The sequence below is a fragment of the Podarcis vaucheri genome (assembly GCF_965113315.1).
Source record: "Podarcis vaucheri genome assembly, chromosome: 16".
Lineage (NCBI taxonomy): Eukaryota > Metazoa > Chordata > Lepidosauria > Squamata > Lacertidae > Podarcis > Podarcis vaucheri.
The window spans coordinates 40,044,737-40,066,788 of record NC_138754.1 but is presented as its reverse complement, the minus strand read 5'-3'; the positions used below and the strand labels follow the sequence as shown (position 1 = coordinate 40,066,788).

Genomic DNA, 22,052 nt, shown 5'->3' with positions numbered 1-22,052 from the left:
AATTCCAGGACGAGGTGCATTTGAACAGCCTCTGCAGCCCCAATTCAGAAGCAGAATGCAGACTTGTTTCATGAAAGCAGTATCTGAACTGGAATAGGTCCTCTGCATTTGTCCATGTAAAGCAGTGCAATGCTATTTATTTGTTGTGCCTTGCTAGCTTTTGCTGTAGCCTTTGTCCAGCTTTGCAGGGCTTCAGCGGCACCTTCTGGCAGAGCACAAGTAGGTCCATTAAAAAGAGGAGATTGCTAATAAACAAATGGGAGGGAGCAAAACTTTACAGCTGGGTTTGAACCTTCATCTCACCCCTAACCAAAATGATTGTCAGGGATCATGGGAATTGTAGTTCAACATCTGGAGGGCCAGAAGTCCCCCATCTGTGCTTTACAGCCGTGACAAAAGCCAACATCCTTTTTGACCATGTAACTTTGGTCTTATTTAAAGGTAAAGGGACTCCTGACCATTAGGTCCAGTCGTGGCCAACTCTGGGGTTGCAGCGCTCATCTTGCTTTATTGGCCGAGGGAGCCGGCGTACAGCTTCTGGGTCATGTGGCCAGCATGACTAAGCTGCTTCTGGCAAACCACAGCAGTGCACAGAAACACCGTTTATCTTCCCGCCGGAGTGGTACCTATTTATCTACTTGCACTTTGACATGCTTTCGAACTGCTAGGTGGGCAGGAGCAGGGACTGAGCAACTGGAGCTCACCCCATCGCGGGGATTCAAACCACCGACCTTCTGATCGGCAAGCCCTAGGCTCTGTGGTTTAACCCACAGCACCACCCGTGTTCCTTGGTCTTATTTAAGTTTGTGTAAATCACTCTAGGAACCAAGGGTAGGATATAAATTGAACAAGTGAACAAGCATTTCTCAAATTCAGTAAGTGAAGGCACACACTTTGAGGAAAAAACAGAGACTAATTTCACTCCCACCAAAACAAGATTTACTTTCTGGAATTAGAACCTTCCTTAGATGATCCCACCACTTCTACTGGAGTCACCATTGATTTGAACATACCTCCTGGTTGTTATGAGGCAAGCCCAGAGCAGGGACTCCAAAGCATGGCTAATTCAGCTGTAAAGGGACGCGGGTGGTGCTGTGGTCTAAAACACTGAGCCTTGCCGATCGGAAGGTTGGTGGTTCGAATCCCCGCGACGGGGTGCGCTCTCACTGCTATGTCCCAGCTTCTGCCAACTTAGCAGTTCGAAAGCACGCTAGTGCAAGTAGATAAATAGGTATTGCACCGGTGGGAAGGTAAACACAATTTCTGTGCACTCTGGCGTCCGTCAGTGTCCTGTTGCGCCAGAAGCGGTTTAGTCCTGCTGGTCACATGACCCGGAAAGCTGTCTGTGGACGAACGCCGGCTCCCTTGGGCTGAAAACGAGATGAGCGCCGCAACCCCATATTTGCCTTTGACTGGACTTAACCGTCCAGGGGTCCCTTTACCTTCTTTAAATGCCACTATGCTGAGAATGGTTGATTCAACCACACCTAATGCAGGTTAATGAAAAAGAGGCAAGTACTGTGGTAAATCAGTAATAAACTGGCCACCTCCTCCTTTGCATGGGTTCACAAGTGCCTTCAATTATTTAATCCTGAGTAATTGAGACATGCTCATGAATCCAGGCAGTGTTTGGGAGTTAGTGGTGTGAACTTAGGTTAAAAAATATGGTAAAGGACCCCTGGATGGTTAAGTCCAGTCAAAGGTGACCATGGGGTGTGGTGCTCATCTTGCTTCAGGCTGAGGGAGCCGGCGTTTGTCTGCAGACAGGTTTCTGGGTCACGCGGCTGAACTGCTTCTAGCAGAAAGGAACACAGTGACGGAAGCCAGAGTGCATGGAAACCTTCCCGCTGCCACAGTACCTGTTTATCTACTCGCACTGGTATGCTTTTGAACTGCTAGGTTGGCAGGAACTGGGACAGGTCACACAATTTGAACCGCCGATTGAGACAGTCGATTGGCAAACCTGAGAGGCTCAGTGGTTTAGACCACAGCGCCACCTGCTTCCTTCTGGTGTGAACTTAACCCATGACTCAATCACTAAAATGTTCTGAGAATTGTGACAGACTGATGAAAAACACAGGACTCGTTGCTTGTTAGAACAATAGCTTTTTTTATTTATTTGACACCTACAAGATTTTGGTATCTTGCAGTTCTGTGGACAGGTTTATACAATCTCAAATTTTCAATAGTGCAACCTGTGCAAGCAAGAAGAAAAATGACAAACATTGTCCTTCACTTTCTTTATAAACATCTACTATTATAGGCAAAACAAAACTTACCCATATTTTTTAGATAAGTGACTATTCACATTTTGTACATTTACAATTTTAAACAGCTCCAGGATAAACTCTACAATGTCTTACAACATAAACAAAAGTATTCAAGTTACGGGGCAACGGGGAAAAAAATCAACCCAGCATACACATCGGAACCCTCACGTGCTGCTGCCCCCCTCCCCCCCCCATGTCTAATTTACAGCTCAAGTATTGAGTAACAAAAAACGAAAACTTTTTTTAAAAGGGCTGTAATGTGAAATGGAAGTAAATTTGCACTTGTGTTTCCTAAAAACCTCACTGGATAAAGGAAACATTTGAGAAGGAAAGAAAAAAGAAAATAAATCAGGCTTTTTTAAAGCCATTCTTGCAGCACACAATTAGGAACACCATCAACACATTTTAAAAAAGGAACTTTAAAAATTTAAGATGTTTTCATCACACACGCACACAAACATGTTGCAGATTCAAATATATAACCTCTAGAAGAAAGCCAGAAAATGCAATTGCTGGGCCTTTTTCTTAAAATGCAATCCTCAATGCTGTACTGAGATTGTCTCTCTCTTCCTTTTCCACGTTGACTTTTTGTGTAGGAGATCCTGCTCATGCCTAATCCAAAGACATGCACAGCCCAAACAAAAATGGGGAACAAACTTGAATGTGTGGTTTGCAAACTTTTAAATTTTCATGCTGCTTTTTAAATAAATGTACTTTTTTATTGAGACCTGTGTTGCCACAATTATATATATCATCTCTACAATATGAACTCAAAATACATGCATCTGAGGACCTCTCCTGCAGCAATGGCACCGATGTACTGCATTAAACCCTGAGCACTGTATGACAAGGTGAATGGATAGGTTGGTTGGGAATTTTCAAGCCTCTTCAAAAACAAAAAGTCATGGTTTGTAGCTTAAGTAGGACAAACATTTTTTGTAAAAAGAAGCAGCTCTATAAAGAGCATGGGGGGGTAAAAAAAAGGACACATGGACCACTGTGAAACAATGTTTGGCTTTCAGTTTGACCACCCTTCAGGTGTCTCTCCACTTCTGCACAGTTCTAAGAGAGCATGATGGAACTGAAAGTTATTTCTTTGGAATCTGTCCCTGATATTTTTAAAAAATGCAATGATGCGCTTGTACAGCCAAATACCAAAGACTCTCTTTTCTTATGCATTGTTGAAGTTGGTAATGCTCTGTGGGTGATGCTGTTGCCATATTTGTTGCTGTTGCACTGCAAGCTGTTGTGACTGGTCTGATGTCGAAAGGAGGTTTACAAGGGGAGACACACAATTTGCGGGAATGATCAAGCCTGCAACAGAAAAGATTGGGTCTTATTTCACAGACATTCATGCTGCTTGGAAGCAACCTACAGTATCCTTCTTGACTCCAAGGCAGTGAGTGGACCTCAGTTAACTGACCACCTAAAATCTTTTACTCTTGAGGACAATCACCAGCTTTGTGGATTTATGGTGGCTATTGGTGTCCAATCCCATATACTGTGCACACACAGGGATACTAGCTGCTACCATAGATATTAAGGAAACAGGTAAGTTCTCCATGCATCTGGGATATTGTCCTTCTTTAAGTAGAATCTGGCCACAAGAAATGCCCTCTGACCACTCCTCCTCCCTTTTTAACCTCATTTAGGGGACAGAGGCCTGATTAGAAAAGGTTATTTTAAGCATGATCAAGGGCTTGTGGTGAGCCCAGTACACCCATCCCTCCACCTTTTCAACTATGAATGAATGAATGAATGAATCTTTATTTACGTCAGCCATTGGCCATAGCAATAAAACAACAATACAATATACAGTGGTGCCTCACAAGACGAAAAGAATCCATTCTGTGATTCTCTTCGTCTAGCGGTTTTTTCGTCTTGCGAAGCAAGCCCATTGACAGATTAGCGGATTAGCGCTATTAGCTGATCGGATCAGCTGATAAGCGGCTTAGTGGCTTAGAAAAAAGGGGGGGAACCAGCAGGAACTCGCAAGACATTGTCGTCTTGTGAAGCAAGCCCATAGGAGATTCGTTTTGCGAAGCACCTCCAAAACGGAAAACTCTTTCGTCTAGCAAGTTTTCCGTCTTGCGAGGCATTTGTCTTGCGGGGCACCACTGTACAAATAATAGAAATAAAAAGTCAATTATATAAAATACATTTTAGGGTTTTGAATCAATAGTCAAATAGTGGATCTTATTCTGATTGCCCCAGCTAAAAACCTTGCAACCTTTGCTCATCTTGATCTGCCAAGAGAAAGGACACTGTGGCAGTGGCTGGGCGACCCGGAATGGACAATACAAGAAGGGTGATAATCTCATTCCTCAAGTCTTAATAAAGAGTGCAAGCCAGAAAGGCATGCGCCACCGATTCAGTACTGCCATCTCCACAGGGACATAAGCGTTTTTTGTGTGGAAGCAAGAGTAAAAGCGTGTCTACATTTTAGAATTTCTAGGTTATTCAGACAGGGTGCCAGAGAGTCAAAATGGGACGGTGGAAAATAGTCATACCATGGGCAAAATTTCCTTATTGTGGCCAAGTTTTTCTGACGCTCAATATCATGTAGGCACTGACAAATTAGACTGTTTGCTTTACTAAAACCCAAAGTGAGTAGCTGTTGTGGTTATAAACCACAAGAGTGAAGTTTTTGATAGACAATTTTAGTCCAGGCGCTCTTGTGACAATTTTGCAGCGCTAGGGATATTAGACCAGGGCGATTTAAGTTTAGGCGAAGCCAATAGTTAAGTGTCCTACGCCAGATCCGTAATTCTACTGAGGGAAGATTAGCCTCTAGGCGCAATGATGCATTTGGGACTCGGTGGTACACAGAAAATTTGCCTTACGAACTTTGATTGGACAGCTTTCATAGATCCAAGGTGAGTGCCTGTCCAAATCTGAGCCCCATATAACAACTGTGCTAGTGGTTTAGCTTTGGAGCACTTCCAGGACTGATGGTATAGGTTTACCACCTTTTGTGTAGAAAATGCATCTCATAATTTTGCATTTCTGGTGTGCTCCCCATGACCCCATAGACTGGGAAATAAGGCCAAGATATCTGAAAACTTTGACCTGTTCAATTAGCTGGTTGTCTATGCGCCATCTATGGGTCCTATAGTTTCTTGAGAAAACCATGACCTTGGTTTTCTTGTAATTCACAGCCAGCTGTTCTCTCTGACAATATCCTGAAAATGCTCTCACCAGTCTTTTTAGGCCTACTTTTGCTTGGGCTATGAAATGCCGGCCCTTTGCTCCTCAATGTAAGACACTAAAGAAACATGCTGCAGATTCAATAATGTATCCTTGGAGGGAAAAATAAAATAAAATGCAAAATTCCAAGAAACCAACAATACACAAAACTAGTTGTACACTTTTTAAGGTTAGAGAGACTTCAGGAGTTAGACTGCCACATGGACCAAAAGGTAACGACAAATTATCAGACTTGCCTACAATCCTCTGTCCATCCTCCGTCCGTAGCCGAACGATCTGCATTTTAACATTTGTACCGCTTACTGAGGCTAGAACTCCTTCTACCTTTGTCCAGACACTTAGGACTGAACCACACAGGACATAGTACGTCCGACAGCGCAGGCCAACTTCACAAACCAGGCCCAGGCCTGCTTTTTTGCAGTTGCCTCTCCTGAAAGAGGAAGGGAAGGAGGACTACTTAAAGATAGATACACATACACAATTTTTAATGAAAAGCAACACACAAGGATACTGATGTCCCACTATATTTTCTGAATAACGCTTTGATTTTACATAACAAATTGTTGCCACACAATAGACTAGTATGAGCTGCTCAAGCACGCAAGTCAGACAAGAATAGAGGATAAAGTTAGTTCTGAACAAAGAAGGTTCCTCAAGCCTAGTTAGAACTAGCACAAATCTCAGGCTCAATATTTCTTGTGGAAAAGCTGCCAATGCAACGCTTTGGTGAAGCTTTCACTAAATATGCTCCCATGCGAAGTTTCTTTTCTCAGAAAAACCCAGCACACCACACTAGGCATTTTGTACCGCAGCATTTCAAGAACTCACCAGTAAGCATGGGTGCAAGTGTCTGCTGATGACGTGTACTGCTCTAGCCAGTGGGCCACAGCATCGTCAGAAGGAACCTGAAAATGAAATAAATTAGATATTACATATTTATTACAGCCATATTTGGCTTCTTGATTTCCAAGATTAAGAGTAACTTTACAGGTCCCATTCAGATGCATGGCCAAACCATGCTCTCATGTTACATGGATGAGAAGAATCCCAGGGCACCGCAGGCTCACATGCTCTTCCTGCCCATGCAGCCCCCAGTCCTTACTGATAGAATACCATAGTTCAACAGTTGTCTGAAGGTGTGATCTATGGTTTGCAGAAAAGCACAAATCAGAGTTTGCTTGTTTGGAAGAACTGGCCAACTCTGATTTGGAACAAGAATCATTTTTATTTTTATTTTGCCAGGGGGAGGGAGTGAGGATGCTACATGTGAACGGAAGGCCCTGCAGAAGAGGACTATTTAACACCAAAATTATGGTTTGTTATTATGCCTAATTTAGTTGCAATACCAACTATTCAGCACTCAAGTATTTCCACAAGGTCATCTCATCTGACTATGGCTGCAATCCTAGGCATGCTTTACTTGTGTAGGAAGTAAATAAGATGGGTAGTTAGCCAGTGTGTGAGAGGTCAGCCCAGGGGAGAAGAGGCAAGCAGCAGGGCTGGGGCATGTGAATAAACTACTCTTTACATCTAGGATCTGTGTATTTTAAATGTAATGGATGCATATTAAGGGTATTCATGCATGATATTCATGCATACTTTGTTTCTCCCCTCCGCAAGATTATAGGTTTAATACATATGTGGTATTTTAATGTTTTCCACATGTTTAGTTAAATTTGTTTTCAAAAAGCAAGTAACCTTTTTATATTTTTTCTTTATTTCTGCATACGTCTCCAATTTCAATTGTTTTCCAGTATTTGGTCTATATACTAGAAAAAGCTTCTTTTTGGGATTCACTTCTTTCACCAGGATGGCAGTTTTCTTATTGTTTCGTATCTGGAAGAAGAAGGGGAAAAAGGGGGGGGGGGAGAAATACTGTGAAAATGCAGTATGCATTACTTAAGATACTGTCAGGATTTAACATTTATTTAAAGACAGACCAGGTTTAGAATGTGTTGGATGAAGCAAAACTTACCAGAAGAATAAGAAATCAAGATAACAAACTTTTTATTAAAAAAGTGGAAATGGTTTATTGAACATTTATAGATAAATTGTAAACAGATAAAAACATTGGCACGAGTATTGTAATTACCTGGTTTCATAAGAGTATATATTTAAAGACGATGAATAAATGAGCAAATTAGGTTAATTTGGATACACAGAAAATATTAAAAATAAATTTAAGGAGCCACAGAAAGGGGCAAGAAAGTCAAGTTTTGAAATGTTAAAATGATTGTAAAATTAGTGAAATGTATAAAATTAGTGAAATGTATAAACTTGAAAAGTATAAATAAAAAAAATTTAAAAGGAAAAGAGAAAGAAAATAAAACAGTCCTGTCGATGATGAAACACATCCCTAAACGCAAAACAGAATTTGTTTTATACAGAAGCACAGTTGGTGGCTTGTTTACACACACGTTGTCGTAGCAGTCAATAAATCACACTACACTCCCCAGAAGAAGAAGAAAAGAAACTGTTGGATGAAGTTAAGGAGGCAACAAAAATTTCAAGGAGGCAGCTTTATGGCACATGCAAGAGTAGTTCTGTCCTTCTGACCTCAGCTCTGCTCCCAGATCTGGTCTGAGGGGGCTGCTATTCCGGGAAAAGCCATCTTTTGCCACCATACTCTCAATCTCAGGCTCCCACCTGAAATACTGACTGCACAGTGCTTCAAATGCTTAAAGATACACTGCATAAATGTCAAGTATTATTTCTTTATTACCTTAAGAAATTATTAGGTTTGTAAGAAGGTAAAAGGTAAAGGACCCCTGGATGGTTAAGTCCAGTCAAAGGTGAATATGGGGTTGGGGCACTCATCTCGCTTTCAGGCCAAGAGAGCTGGCGTTTGTTCACAGACAGCTTTCCGGGTCATGTGGCCAGCAGGACTAAACTGCTTCTGGCACAATGGAACACCGTGACGGAAGCCAGAGCGCACAGAAATGGTGTTTACCTTCCCATCGCAGTGGTACCCATTTATCTACTAGCACTAGTGTGCTTTTGAACTGCTAGGCTGGCAGAAGCTGGGACAGAGTAATGGGAGCTCACCCAGTTGCGGGGATTTGAACCACCGACCTTCTGATCGGCAAGCCCAAGAGGCTCAATGGTTTAGACCACACCATCCACCCACTCCTTTTTTTACCTTTTTTTTTTGTTTTTATTACACACAATATATACTAATGTCCAATGAAGTTAACATGCTTTTGGGTGGAAGTTTGCAGAGAACAATCTCACCTGAAGTGATAAATAAAATCCATCTTCTGGTCCAGTTTGTTCAGCCCAAATCTTAGTTGCTTCTTCCCAAGACATCCCTCTCTCCACGCTTATCTAGAAAATACATTAAAAGTCAAAGGGTACTTAGCAGGAAGTTTTACCATTTAAGAGTCAACAAAAATGTCAGTGGCTCATGCAAAGGTGAACAATTAACCAAGAAACTTACAGTATACAATTCAACATGTCCTGAGGTAGAATATCCTGGTGTGAGGAATTTTTTAGCATCTGCCTTCCTCACTTTCTCATCTCCTGAACCCAGATCTTCAAGAAAGAGAGTCACAAGGTACATATGAGTACAGGACATAGAGAAGAACAAAAGTCTGCAATGATTCCTGTGTGGAGGAATCACCAGTCTCTGAACAGCCTCCTCTACTGTGGCAGCATATCACTCTCTGAGACATTTCTGAAGAAAATAAGGCAGCACGGCACATAAAAGCAGCATTACTCAAGCCTGCCTGCCTTGCCATCACAAGAAATACACGAGCAGTGCTGTAGAGACATGAGATAGAGGCTAGGCATCTGGGGCACTGCAATCCTCAGTAAGCATTACAGAACAGCACAAGAAACAGTGACTGTGCATGCGATGCCGGAATGGCAGAAAGACAGAGAGCTCAAACGGGGGACTAATCAAGGAAGCAGGTCGGAAGAACTTCAGTTGTTTGGCTCTTGCTGCTATTAAAACCATGGAGCACTTCCTATCCGTTCAAGGCACCATCTCAGACGCTGAAAGAGGTGGTGGCTGGTTTCCACTTGCCTCTATTACTGGCAGTGGAAGAACGTGGGCTCTGAAAAAAGCCTGGCATAGCAGGTTGTGCGAACGAACTCATGCTCTTACCTAAAATGCCCATGTCATATCTTCCATTCTTTTTAGCATTCTGTATTACTGCATTTAACGTGTCTGAGAAATACTGGAATAAAGCATTCTGCTGATGCACTTCCATACCCAGAATCCGGTTTAGAAATTTCCCTATATTGTTGTAATCTAGAACAAGAGGAGATGAAGCACTTTAAGCCAGATTATTTTGAGGGATGGGGGGAGAAACACAGCATTTTATTTCATCTTTGTTTTATCAGTGGAAAAGCACTATCCTGGCAGTCTAAACAGAAGGCAGGAACCTATGGCCTTATGGATGTTTTTGGGACTCCCAGCTCCCATCAGTCATAGCCAGAATGGTCAACAGTCAAAGACAATGGGAGCCATAGTTTGGCAACATCTGAAGGGCCACAAGAACAAGGAGGAGTCTCCACTGGCCAACTCTTTGCAGGGTCATGCCGCAATTCCACAGCAGCATAAAACACCTGCAGTGTGTTGTACTGGGTACCAAATTCAGCTCCTGTTTTCAACATTTCCTGTAGCTGCGGGGAGCACGGCAGCATTCTCTATAGCTCTTTGGCTCAACTTTATCTACAATCACCTCTGCTAGTAAAACCAGAATTGTGCACAACAGGAGAAATGATGGAATACAAATATCCTCGATTTGTATAATTAAAACTAGTTGATGAAGTTAGCTGTCTTGGAAAATAATTTATTTTTTGAAGCACACAGTACACACAGCCCCACCCTCTCTATAAATGCAAGTCATCCACCCACAATGAATGCAACCAAGATCCTAAATAAATGGATTGGTTAACTATAAGACAAATCATGAAACAATCTCTCTTAAAGTTCAGAGACATACAGAATACATTAATGGGTATTCTCCAATTCTCTGAAGAGGCAGATCTGTCTGGCACCTACTCCACTGTCTCATGGCTCATCACAAGGTTACCAACTGCATTATGTAAATGCAGATGGAGGTCATAGCTGACGTATCCCTATAAGCCCCTTGTGTAGGCACTAGCTGCCCACCTTTCTAGCTCAGTAAGTTATTTGCACTCTGTAGTATTTCTTCCTTAGTTATACTAGGCATTCTAGATTATTTTATGAGCAAGGATATAGGCAACTGTATGAGGTACACACTCTTCCTGAACTCTGTTTGAACAGTTTCTTCCCACCCTACCAACCTCAAATCTAACCATAAAAGCTGCATTAAGTTGTTCTTCTCCCCCTCCCAAGCCCCCTTCTGTATTAGGTCAGTGAGGCAGAGGGAAAGAGACAGGCTGGCTTCTGTCTTTAGAGCCATAAAAGACTTCAAAAGCACACTACCAATTTCAGATCACTGTGTTATCTGAAACCGTAGCTTTGCTTTGTATAGTCACACTTGAAGACTTTGGCCTGTATCTAACCAAGTTCTGCTTAGAGTAGACCCACTGAAATTAAAGGACCAAAGTTAGTCATGTATTAATTTCAATGGGTCTACTCATAGAAAACAACCCTTTCAAACTTTGCTGTTGACTTACAAGGCCATTACAGAATTAAAAAAAAAAAAAAAGGCAGTTACATAGACATTAAAAAGGAGCAAGTACCTTTGTCAAGCGTTAGAATTCCAGAGCGGTCTTCTACATTTATTAGGCCCACACCTATTAAACCCTGACGGACATCTAGGAAGAACAAAAGGAAGCTGTCATGGGTTCCATTCTTGCTGTTTACTAGTTTACTAAGGTAATTTAAGTACCATCAGTATTTGTGAAATGTAACCAAACCTTTGATGGTTTCCCTCCCCTAAAAACTAACACAACTGATTCAATATGCAAGAGTACAAACAGGTTCTGCTATCTACTACCCAAAGGCCCAACGATTCCATAGCTGGAGTGCCATAATTAACCCAAACCATTTGTACTCTCAGATCCAAGTTCTGAAAACAGATCATGCAATTTCAAAAGGAACTGTTGAATTTAGTTGTTAGGAAAAGGTACATATAGTCCCACCAAACAATTAGAGTACATAATTTTAATTCATTCTATGAAATTGTTTCCCTTCACTGATAAATGTGATTATCACTTCAGTACTTTTTCAAAAAATTCATATACCTTTAAAGAATTCTCCTGGATAGTCAGCAGGTGGAGACACCAACGGCGAGTCTAAGTTCACAATGGACTTCATCACTATTTCCAATGCATTTCGGCCATACTGTTAATGAGAGTGGGGGAAAACTATTGTAGCCACCATAAAATACAAACATCCTTCTTTTAAAAGTATTATGTTTCTCCCCTAGAAAGTCAGGACACTTGCCTTTCACATCCAAAATCTGGCCAATTTATACAGGCAGTTTTTTAATGTTTGATGTTTTTACTATGTTTTTATATGTGCTGTAAGCTGCCCAGGATGGCTGGGGAAGTTCCAGAGTCTATAACCCCAAAAGGGGAAAGGATAATGATGCAAAGAACACCCCCCCCCCAAAAAATAACAGCCTATTGTTTTTTAAGTGTCAAGGCAAGATAGGGCCTGCTTTATTCAAAAGGTGTCTCGCTTACCTTGTTGTCGAAGTTGAACCTGCTGAGGTCTCTTGTTTCTGTTGCTCTTCGGTCGCCATGAGTGAGAGCTCCCTATCAAGAGACAATAATTTTGAGACCAAGTTGTTTTCATAATATATCATCTCCTAAATGCTTAACACATCTTTATTCGCCATTATTTCACTTATCCACTGAATAATGCCTATCATCTGAAGCCAATGGCCTGGATCCAGAGATAAGCACAATGAAGGGGCTGGTGGAAATGGACTTTTCCACTCCCTCCTCCCTCTTGCAGTCTCCAACCCTTCCTCTCTGAGGGTTGGGACCTGTTGACCGGAGAGGACCTGCAGTGCAGGAGATAAACTCTCTAGTGAGGTGCCTTCTTCCAACAGAACTCTCACTCATGGAAGCTGAGTCTTGAGGAGTGGGTGGAAAATTCTGTTTCCACCAGTCCCCTTTGATATGCTTAATTTCTGGATACAACCCAATTTGCTTGTGCCTCAGCACATAACAAAGGTAGTGCAATTTTGTTCGATGAGAGGTACATTTTGCCCACTTGATTAAGAATTTAATCATCCAGGAGTATGGAAGATATTACAAAAAGTTGGCATAAGAAGCCAAAAGTATGTCAGAGAATAAGGCTCATCACCTGTACGACCATAGCCAATAAAGATGGGTTGTTGTTTCTTCGTTAAATATTTGTATTGAAAGTTTTCAACATAAGATACAATAAAAGCCCAACTAATAAAAAAGAGAAAAAGATACAGAAAAGCCAAAATAAGAGAAAATAAAAATAAAACGGCAAGGGGGAGGGGGAGATATAAAAGCCCTCTATCACAACTGTATCATGTCCTTTAACCATATACAAAAAGGTAGACCTTCCCAGCTCCCACCTGGGAACTTCTGTTTCTTCCCCCAGACTCCCACCCTGGGGGACCTTTTCTACCCTGTCTCCCACACAGAGCCCTTCATCATCTACCTCTCACTGATGGGAGGTACATTTTGAGCACCTGATCATGTCCACATGGCAGATCCTGTTCATTCTGAGGAGTAAAGTACAATCTATACTGGGGATAGGAAACCTGTTGCCCTGTAGAAGATGCTAGACTCCATCTCCCACCAGCTTCTCCCAGCAAAGCCAGCAATTGGAGATGATGTGAGTTATAGTCCAGCAACATCTGGTGGGCCAGATTCCCCATCCTGCATCTACCCAATGATTTGTATTGAGTCTCCAACATATTAACATAAATTGGGAACTGCTTAAATCCCCCTATGAACCCCTACCCCACACAATTTGAGATACCAGAGCCACTCTCTAGACCACAGAATCTTAGATGTTTTCTCCTTTGTTTTCAACTTTAACAGAACCTGGTATAATTGAGAAATGTGTTTTCTGGTTTCTGTGTCTTTAATCAAAATCTGCTCGCTTGCAGTGAATTTCCTAGTCAAAGCTATACCCTACAATCCGCTTACCAAGCTCTCCAGGCGTTTGGCAACGATTGACGCAAATCTTTGTTCTCCAGCCAGTTCAGATATTAGGAAGACATATTCTGGTGCGGTCACTTGGTTGGACCTGTGAGTTCGGCCTGGATAGGAAGAAAAAGCGGTTTTATTCACTCAAGTCACCCGGCATCAGCCACCCATTCTCAGAAATATTGGATAGGAAAACAGAGGTATATTTGGAGGCCATGTTCTTCACAACAATAAAATAAATGATTCAATTAACCATCTCAAACTGTTTTCCAGGGAATTCTGTGGTTCCTCACAAATTAATAAGAGGTTTATTTTAGGATTATAAAAACATTTCTTTACTGCCACATCATAAAATACCAGGGTGGGGTATAACAGCAGAATAGAAAACACTATGAAAACAACAATACATATAATAAATTGAGCAGCTGATCAAAAATTTTAAAATTAAACAGCCACACAGGCCTGCCAAGAAAAAAAGCTTCCTCTGTGAAAATCAGGAATAGCCAATAGCTTGCTAACTGCTACCATATCCTCCTTTCAGTATACAACCACAGACACGTGTGGTGCTGTGGTCTAAGCCACTGAGCCTTTTGGGCTTACTGATTGGAAAGTCAGCAGTTTGAATCTGCGCTACAGGGTAAGCCCCCGTTGCTCTGTTCCACCTCCTGCCAACAATAGCAGCTAGAAAGCATGCCAGTGCAAGTAGTAAATAGGTCCTGCTGCGGCAGGAAGGTAAACGGCGTTTCCATGTGCTCTGGCTTCTGCCATGGTGTACTGTAGTGCCAGAATCGGTTTAGTCATGCTGGCCACATGACTCAGAAAGCTGTCTGTGGACAAACATCAGCTCCCCTGGCCTGAAGCAAGATGAGTGCCACACCCCATAGTCAGTTCATATGAGGCACAACAGGCCTAGGAAATGTACACTGGTGGGATAAGACCCCCCACACACCAAGAAGGGAACACAATCCACAAACACCAGAACCTGTCGAAACCCCATGTTCATTGCCAAAAATAGTCTGGACATAGTATTGACTTGAAAGAAAGAAAGACCACTCTCTGCGGAGTGGGCAACACCAGGCCTAAGCAAATTTGAACCACTCTATGCTTGGAGCTAATAGGAGGACTAACTCTTGAAGACAAACAATTTTTATTGAACTATGAAGATTCAACTTGCTTGTGTTTGAAGCTACATTTTGGCTCAGATATACCCGAAGTGAAGAAACAAGAATTTAAACTTTACTTTTTAAGGAAACTATTTTAGAAGTGAATACTTAACTGCCTTGCAAGTCACTTCTTCCATAGACACAGATTGAATTGTGTTCAGTAGCTTTGTCTTTGTGGCAATGGAAATACAACTCAAACTAGACAGAACTAGAAAACTCTGTTCGAAGACTCCTACCATTATGTACCAATCAATGTGTTATCAGATTTCATTATCTTCTGGCACTGTGCAAAACCTAGCAGACTGAACTCTAGTTTGCATATCAGAACACTATGTAATTTGAGAGCCTACACACATCTGTTTAGCAGCATTGTAAAAATAGGCTACTTGCCAAAACTCTGTTACGGCAAATGATACAAACTCAACATTATGTGCCTGACAAAGAAGCATCATTTCCAAGTAAAGCCAAGACAAAACTGCTTACCAAACTGCTGTATTGCCCTATCTGCACTCCACGGCAACTCCAGAGTCATATGTACCCTTCGCCTCTGGTTCTTGGCTCGTCGATCTGCTTGCAATGAAATACCAGAGCTGGCTGCTTCAGAAATGATGGCAATATTCTTTAAGAGAGAAAGAATGGAAAGGTTGGATTTTAAAATTTTAATATGTCTATGGACAGGATGTGAACATGTGTTTGAACTGGTAGGAAGAGACTGTAATTCAAAAGGTAGATCACATTCTTTGCATGCAGAAGGGATCTCCAAGTCACCTTTAATGAAATAGAAGTTACATGTGTTTTATCTCTATTTTACCTCTTAAGCTACTATTAACTTTAATAATCTTTTGAATATTTTAAGTAACTGTTTTAACAGTCTTTTATCGAGAATGGAGTCAGAGGTTTCCTGTTACTGTTCTGCTCTTGTTTGATAGAGACCATCTTGGCTTTGAGTCCTGGAAGATCTGCAGGCCTTTTCCACCTGTCCTGGGAGGGCAGGACCCTGACTGACTCCAGCTACAAAAGCTGAGGCTGCTGAAGAGGACAGGGACCGTTCTGGCTGTATCTTAGTGCAGACCCAACCAAAATACTGCCAAGAATTCCCTGACATCTGTCCATCTATTTTATATGAATCTTTCCTTGAGAACTGATGTAGAGTAAAGAAAATGGTTACCTTATCTCCATCCATGAATCTTTGCTTCTCTGTGATGTTTAGGATTTCAACAGGAACATCTAGCTCAGACCTGGACTCGTAAGAGATGCTGCCATCATCATTACTCACGACTCTCCCTTTGCGACCTGTCATCTTGGGAAGAATGACCTGTTTTAGCATGCTAAACAGTGCTTTTAGGAATCCATTAAATACTTCCAAGCAATTTCACATGCACTCAAGAAAAAGCTTGTATGATTAAACATGCTGCCCATTTCTAGCAGAGTTTGTGTCCAAAACCTGACTTGCCCTAACAAACTTTTAGGTTAAGATTAATTCTGGTTCCCTTATTCTCTCCTCATGTGTCCCGATAACACCTGAAGGCTCACTCCAATGGAAGTAAGAACTGAGGGGTTGGTGGGTTTGGGGTGAAATAGTGACTGGTCAGAAGCCAGTGAGTTATTTTTAAAGGGACACAGAAGAACTTGTGTTTAAAAACTTCTCTATGAACAAAAGGTTGCTTTTGCAACTGTTTGGTTTTTCCTATTTGACAAAAGGGGGGGGGGCAGGGAAGCCAGGACAGTAGTGCTGGCTTTCTAAAACACCTACATGCTGAAGACATCCAAGTCTACTTCTCTACCCAGTAACTTTTGCCTTCCATTCAATTCCTTATCTATTAGTGTCTGATATTTCCACTTGGAAGCATCATCATCTGAAGCTCAGGATATCCAAGACTCTGGACTTCTAATCACTGAAGGCAATACCTTCTTTCTTTACTGACAATGTCACCAGCCATGCTGTTGGTGTGTGTGTGTGTGTGTGTGTGTGTGTAAGAAAGGGCGGGTGGACAGGGAGTCCTCATCAACAGTTGCCCAGAAGGGAATGTAATCCTCAGGCTAAAATAGGTTTGCTACACCTGTTATTAGTGGAAGGTAGTTTGACTCTAGGCCAATTAATGCAAAGGCACTGGAATGAACATCACTAGGCTTTATTTTATAAAATTATGTTTTGGTTTCTCAAATCTTTATTTAATTGCATTTAATGTTAAACATGTTAAGGTATGTGGATGTTCTGTAGCAATTCCTGCTCTTATGTTTGCACACCATAACACCTCAAACTACAGGTCTGCTTCCCACACAGTTACTTGAGATCCAGCACCTACCTCAGCCACATTCTCAGGACCACCGAGTTCATCTATAAGTTCATCCAGTGTATTAGGAGGAAGATCTTCTGATAATTTTTCCAATTTATCAAGCAATTCCTTTTTCATCTGCTGGGCTCTCTCAACAGCATCCTGACTTGTTACATAGCTGGTATGTGTATTACTGTTAGCTGTAGCATATATACAAAAAAAGGAATGGTGGTGTTTAGAAATGTGAAAGTGTTGTTTCCCTTGCTGGAAGGAGCATTCTGGCTTCAAAAGCCAATTCAGAAGCTGGACATTCAACATACCAGAAGTATTTGTAGTAGAGGAGGTAACTACTGTGGAAGAAAGAGAACTGGGCCGTTTGGATCCAAGTCCAGACGCTAGTAAGGCACTCTGAATGGAATCTGGGTCTATGCTTTTCTTCTTTTTCTTTTCTTTATTTTTCTTATGTTCTTTCCTAATTAGCCAGGGGTCTGAAGAAAAATAAAATGTATTAAAGGAGAAAAAAAGGCTTCTGGATAAATATGAAAATTATGCACCAGAGCAATTTCTTTTGTAGGTAAATCTTTTATCAGCTTAATGAAAAACAGTACAATTGTAACTTATGCACATTTAACACGTGCGGTTTCAGTTCTATGTGGTTAAAGGTTGGCCGGCTGAAATCACACAAACTAAATGTATGGAAAGCAGAAAGCTTAAAAGATCTTTTGTGCAGGGTTTTCCCAGCACAGAAGCTTCCAAGCCTTGCTTACATGGCTCTTGCAAGATCTTGTGGGAACTTGAACAGCTTCTTAAACTTGAACTCTCTTATGAGAGCACTCCAGAGCTTGAACAAGAGTATTCTAGAACTGATCAAGGCCCACTTGCTAGATGGCTCCAGAAAGGGAAGGATGCTTGCATGGCGAGTGGTTCAAGTATATGTGCTTGTGTGTGTATGTGCCATCCCTGGAGCGTAATCCCCCCACAAAATGTGATGGTACTATACTCAGCCTCTGCAAAGTAATACTACAGTGAATAGTGGCAGCACATGCAACAAAGCAACAATTGAGAAGAAATACTATATTACATGATACCCATTATTATCTCACCATCTTCATCATCCTCGCTAGATTCATCCTTAAACGGGTTGAAGTCATCATCTTCCCCAGAGCTTAAAAACCTGGAGCTCTCATTATCACTCTCTTCATTGTCCGAGATGTCCGACTCACTGTAGCTTTCATCAGAACTGCTCCCAGCTAGCCCGCCAGTTTTACGCGCTTTCTTGGCTTCTCTGCTTATTTCTTCACCTTTTTCACATGAAAGGTAATAAAGAGGTGGCTATCACTGAGTGGCATTTACCCCCACTATTCTCTCTATGGGTTGTTAGCAAAGACTTTGTAGATTTTTTATTATTTATGGATGTTTAACAAGGTGGAAAACCATATCAAAAGAAAAAGAAAAGGGGGGGAAAGGGCCCTGTTGTACTCCTTACACATTAACAGGCTTCCTTTCAAGTCTTCTTCAAAGTATAAAATTACAACTTCACTGGAACTGATATAAAAGGGCTGGAGATGAGGGCACCTCACAGGACACTGCCAAGTTTACAAGCCAAATGTTAAAAACCCAAGGTTGTACATATGTGTGTGAGTTTTCCTTTGCTTGTTCTAACTGTATGTAGTCTTTTCCTGTAACAAGTCATGATATTTCACTGCTGTTATCACCTACTGTACCAATTATAATTATTTTACACAAAGTTAAGGAGCTGAGAAGGGTCCTCATGGGAGCAAAGCAGTTTAAGACCCTGGTCACTCTGATGTGGAAACTGGGATGGGAGGCATATATAACAGCAGGGGTTGCTGAAGGTTCTATGTTTGTTGTGGTGCAGCAGGCCTATTAAGTCCCTATATAGTAAGAACGAGCAGTGCAAAGCCCTCTGCAACCAATTCCTGAACACTCAAAATTAAATGAGCACCACTTACAAAAAGGGTGGTTCAAATGAGATTTGTTTTTCACATCTCTTGATATTTAAATCAGTTCAGGCAATAGAGAAAGTGACAAACATAGTATTTCAGACAAAAAGCTTCACAGAAGAAGACAGACACTATGGTCTGTTCAAATAAGGAAGAACTTGCAGCTGAGTGTGGGTAAAAATCAGTGTACCAGTAGCTTGAATTAGTTCTTCAGTGACCCAGTGCCAAGACTCCCTGCTCTGTACAATTGCTGATTAGTCTTCCTTGCACGCCTGTGAACACAGTTACTTGCCAATACGGCTAGATTTTCCCATTTCATTTCATCTATATCCAATATTCAAGGTGGTGTCCATGGCTCTTCCCCTCATTTACTCCCCACAACAACCCTGTAAGGCAGGTTAGAATGAGAAACAGGCCCAAGTTCACCCAGTGAGCTTCATGGCCAAGTGGGGATCTGAAACTTGGTCTCCCAGGTCCTAGTCCAAAACTCTAACCACTATCTTAACTATATTAGAATAGCATTACAACTATGTACCTTTGCGTTTCTTCATTTTGTCCTCCTTGCAAGGGCTGTCTCTAGGAGAGTTGTTATTACTTTGAGCAGACAAGTCGATTCCCAGCAAGCTAAAAAGCTTCTTCCGGTCAGGAGCTGGGAAATGTTTCTCAATGAGAGACTGAAATACTCCCCTGCAGATTTAAAAAAGAAAAAACAGTTTTGCTTGGTTGAATGGGCAACCTAAAATTTCTCTTCTCCCAGCATTTTTAAATGCAGCTGTTTATGTGGTATTTTCTTGAAGGTCTGAATTGTTTCAGGCAGATGCTATTAAATCTCAATTCAGTCCGAACTGCCATACCAAGAGCGGCAATGAATCAGATGGGGACTGGTTAGTCTGGGGTCAATACTGTTCAAAAGAAGATCATCCACAGTACTGCATCATGGCAGAAAATTATGAAGGACCATGACTAGGCATGTGAGAGTCACTGAAAGCACACTATATTATATGCTGCTTGAACAAAGACCAATCAACTAAGAAACCAAAGACCTTAAAAACCATCTCCCCTCTTACATAAAAGGATACTGATAAGCTGGAATGTATGCAGAGGAGGGTGATCAAGATTATTGACGTTCTGGAAAACAGGCCTTATGAGGAATGTTTGGGGGAGTTGGGTACGCTTAGCATGGAAAAGAGGAGACTATGATAGCCATCTTCATATATCTAAGGGCTGTCAAAAGCTGTAGCAAGCTTGTTTTCTCCTGCCCAAGAGGGCAGGACCCAAACCAATAGATTCAAGTTACAAGAAAGGAGATTACGACTAAACATCAGAAATAACTTTCTGACAGAGCTGTTCGGCAGCGGAATGGACTCTTTCAGGAGGTGTTGGACTCTCCTTCCTTGGAGGTTTTTAAGCAGAGGCTGGATGGCCATCTGCCATGGATGCTTTAGCTGAGATTCCCTGCATTGCAGGGGGCTGGACTAGATGACCCTCAGGGTCCCTTCCAACTCTACAATTCTATGAATGATGCAGCAGAAGGCTGCATAATTAAGAGAACATTTTGCAGTCAGAGATGAGATTTTTAAAAATAACTTAAAATCAGCCTACAAGGTGCCGCTATACCCAGCAAAGTCACTGTGCAAGTCGCATGGCTTCTGCTTCTTTTTGTCCCACAACCCACATACACCTCAGGTCTGCTCCCAGGGTTCCTCCCAATACACCAGAGCAATCTGGGGTGTGCAGGGGGAGGATGCTCCGGTGTGGAAGCAAAGGTTGCTCTACTTATGCAATGACTTTGCTGGATACAACCCAGTGAATACATGAACTTATGTACAGCACCTATAATGAAAGTAAAGAAACTTGTAGCAGCTATGCGATGATTTTAGAGCTGGCACGAACGTTTCCTCAGGATAAAAGATCAATTAAGTTCTGTAATATTCTTTCCTATTGTTCTCAATCACTGTACGCTCTCATTCGGATTCCAAGAGTTTCCAGAAATTCTGATTGCTTGGGGTGGAGAAAAAAAGCAGCTGCTGGACAAACATCTCCAACATTTGCAGTTTTAAAACAGCATTGAAAGACCAAGTGCAGTTGATTAGCGAGCCCTCTTCCTCCTCCACATTAGCGAGCCCTCCCTCCCTTCATGTTCATTTTTTAGTAAGCTTGCTGGCGAAACCTATATTGATTTTTATTGTACAGGTCTCTGCATTTTCCAAGAACCTGAAAAACTAAGCTACTTCTCCCAGATTTGTATGACTGATAGGAGTCTTACTTTGCTGTGGAAACAAAGTCGTTCAGTTCCCCACCACCTTCTTCCAAAGCTTCTAAGGTTCTTGCTTCCCCTGTGGACTGCAACCCAATGACTACACACTGGAGAGAGAAAAGGACACTCAGTTTAAAGCTCTTCCAAATATACAAAGCATATCCAACCCCCTCATCGCCCCCACATCCGGTCACTCTGACATTCCCCTGAGAAAATGAAGCCATGTTTTGAAAACATTCTAGAGTCAAAGCCAACCTGAAACTTACTTTGCCATTCTTTATTTCTTCTCGTGCCAGCTGTACCACCCTTTTCACTTTGGAAGCTATGCAGAGGTATTTGAAGAATCTCTGGTGGGCAGACCAGAACTGGCCCCACATAGACTTCTTCATCCGCTGCTCAGCATCAATGAGGTCGGCTGCTTGCTGGAACTTCTCCCTGGCACTTACCCACTGAAAAAGGAACACCAGAAATTTTTCTATAAGTAAATATGATGAACTTTTACAGTGTAACAGATTAACCTGAGATGATTTGTCCAAGAATGTTTCAGTTTATCGCAGTTCTTTTCTAACTTGCTACCTTCAGGGAATCAAGGATGTATCGTTCTAAGGTGCTTAGTCAATTCAGAAAGAGTGCTGCCAATAACTACTGGACCTCAGTGTTGCCTTCTATGAGTTGAATACACCCTAAAATGAGAGACGGAACCTGGTGCCCTCCAGATGTTGGACTACAACTTTGATCTTCTCTAATAACTGTCCATGCCGGCTGGCGCTGGCGGGAGTTAGAAATCCAACAACATCTGGAGAGCCACAGATTCTCCATTCCCACACAAGAATATACCC

General features: G+C 41.8%; 1 protein-coding gene across 1 annotated transcript in view; it reads right to left on the bottom strand.

Moving 5' to 3' along the window:
* Positions 1–2,090: 2,090 nt before the first annotated feature.
* SBNO1 (strawberry notch homolog 1) overlaps positions 2,091–22,052 on the bottom strand; it is a 37,548-nt gene continuing 17,586 nt past the window's right edge. Inside the window, exons 14-32 of the mRNA XM_082204072.1 lie at positions 21,480–21,662; positions 21,223–21,320; positions 19,492–19,643; positions 18,096–18,293; positions 17,313–17,480; positions 17,023–17,192; positions 15,885–16,016; positions 15,200–15,335; positions 13,554–13,666; positions 12,102–12,173; positions 11,658–11,757; positions 11,154–11,228; positions 9,583–9,729; positions 8,914–9,008; positions 8,709–8,801; positions 7,176–7,313; positions 6,306–6,382; positions 5,714–5,907; positions 2,091–3,584 (exon numbers count right to left, since the gene is read on the bottom strand). Of these exons, the coding sequence (XP_082060198.1) occupies positions 3,442–3,584; positions 5,714–5,907; positions 6,306–6,382; positions 7,176–7,313; positions 8,709–8,801; positions 8,914–9,008; positions 9,583–9,729; positions 11,154–11,228; positions 11,658–11,757; positions 12,102–12,173; positions 13,554–13,666; positions 15,200–15,335; positions 15,885–16,016; positions 17,023–17,192; positions 17,313–17,480; positions 18,096–18,293; positions 19,492–19,643; positions 21,223–21,320; positions 21,480–21,662 (2,484 nt within the window). The 3' untranslated portion in view covers positions 2,091–3,441. The remainder of the gene's footprint in view (positions 3,585–5,713; positions 5,908–6,305; positions 6,383–7,175; positions 7,314–8,708; positions 8,802–8,913; positions 9,009–9,582; positions 9,730–11,153; positions 11,229–11,657; positions 11,758–12,101; positions 12,174–13,553; positions 13,667–15,199; positions 15,336–15,884; positions 16,017–17,022; positions 17,193–17,312; positions 17,481–18,095; positions 18,294–19,491; positions 19,644–21,222; positions 21,321–21,479; positions 21,663–22,052) is intronic.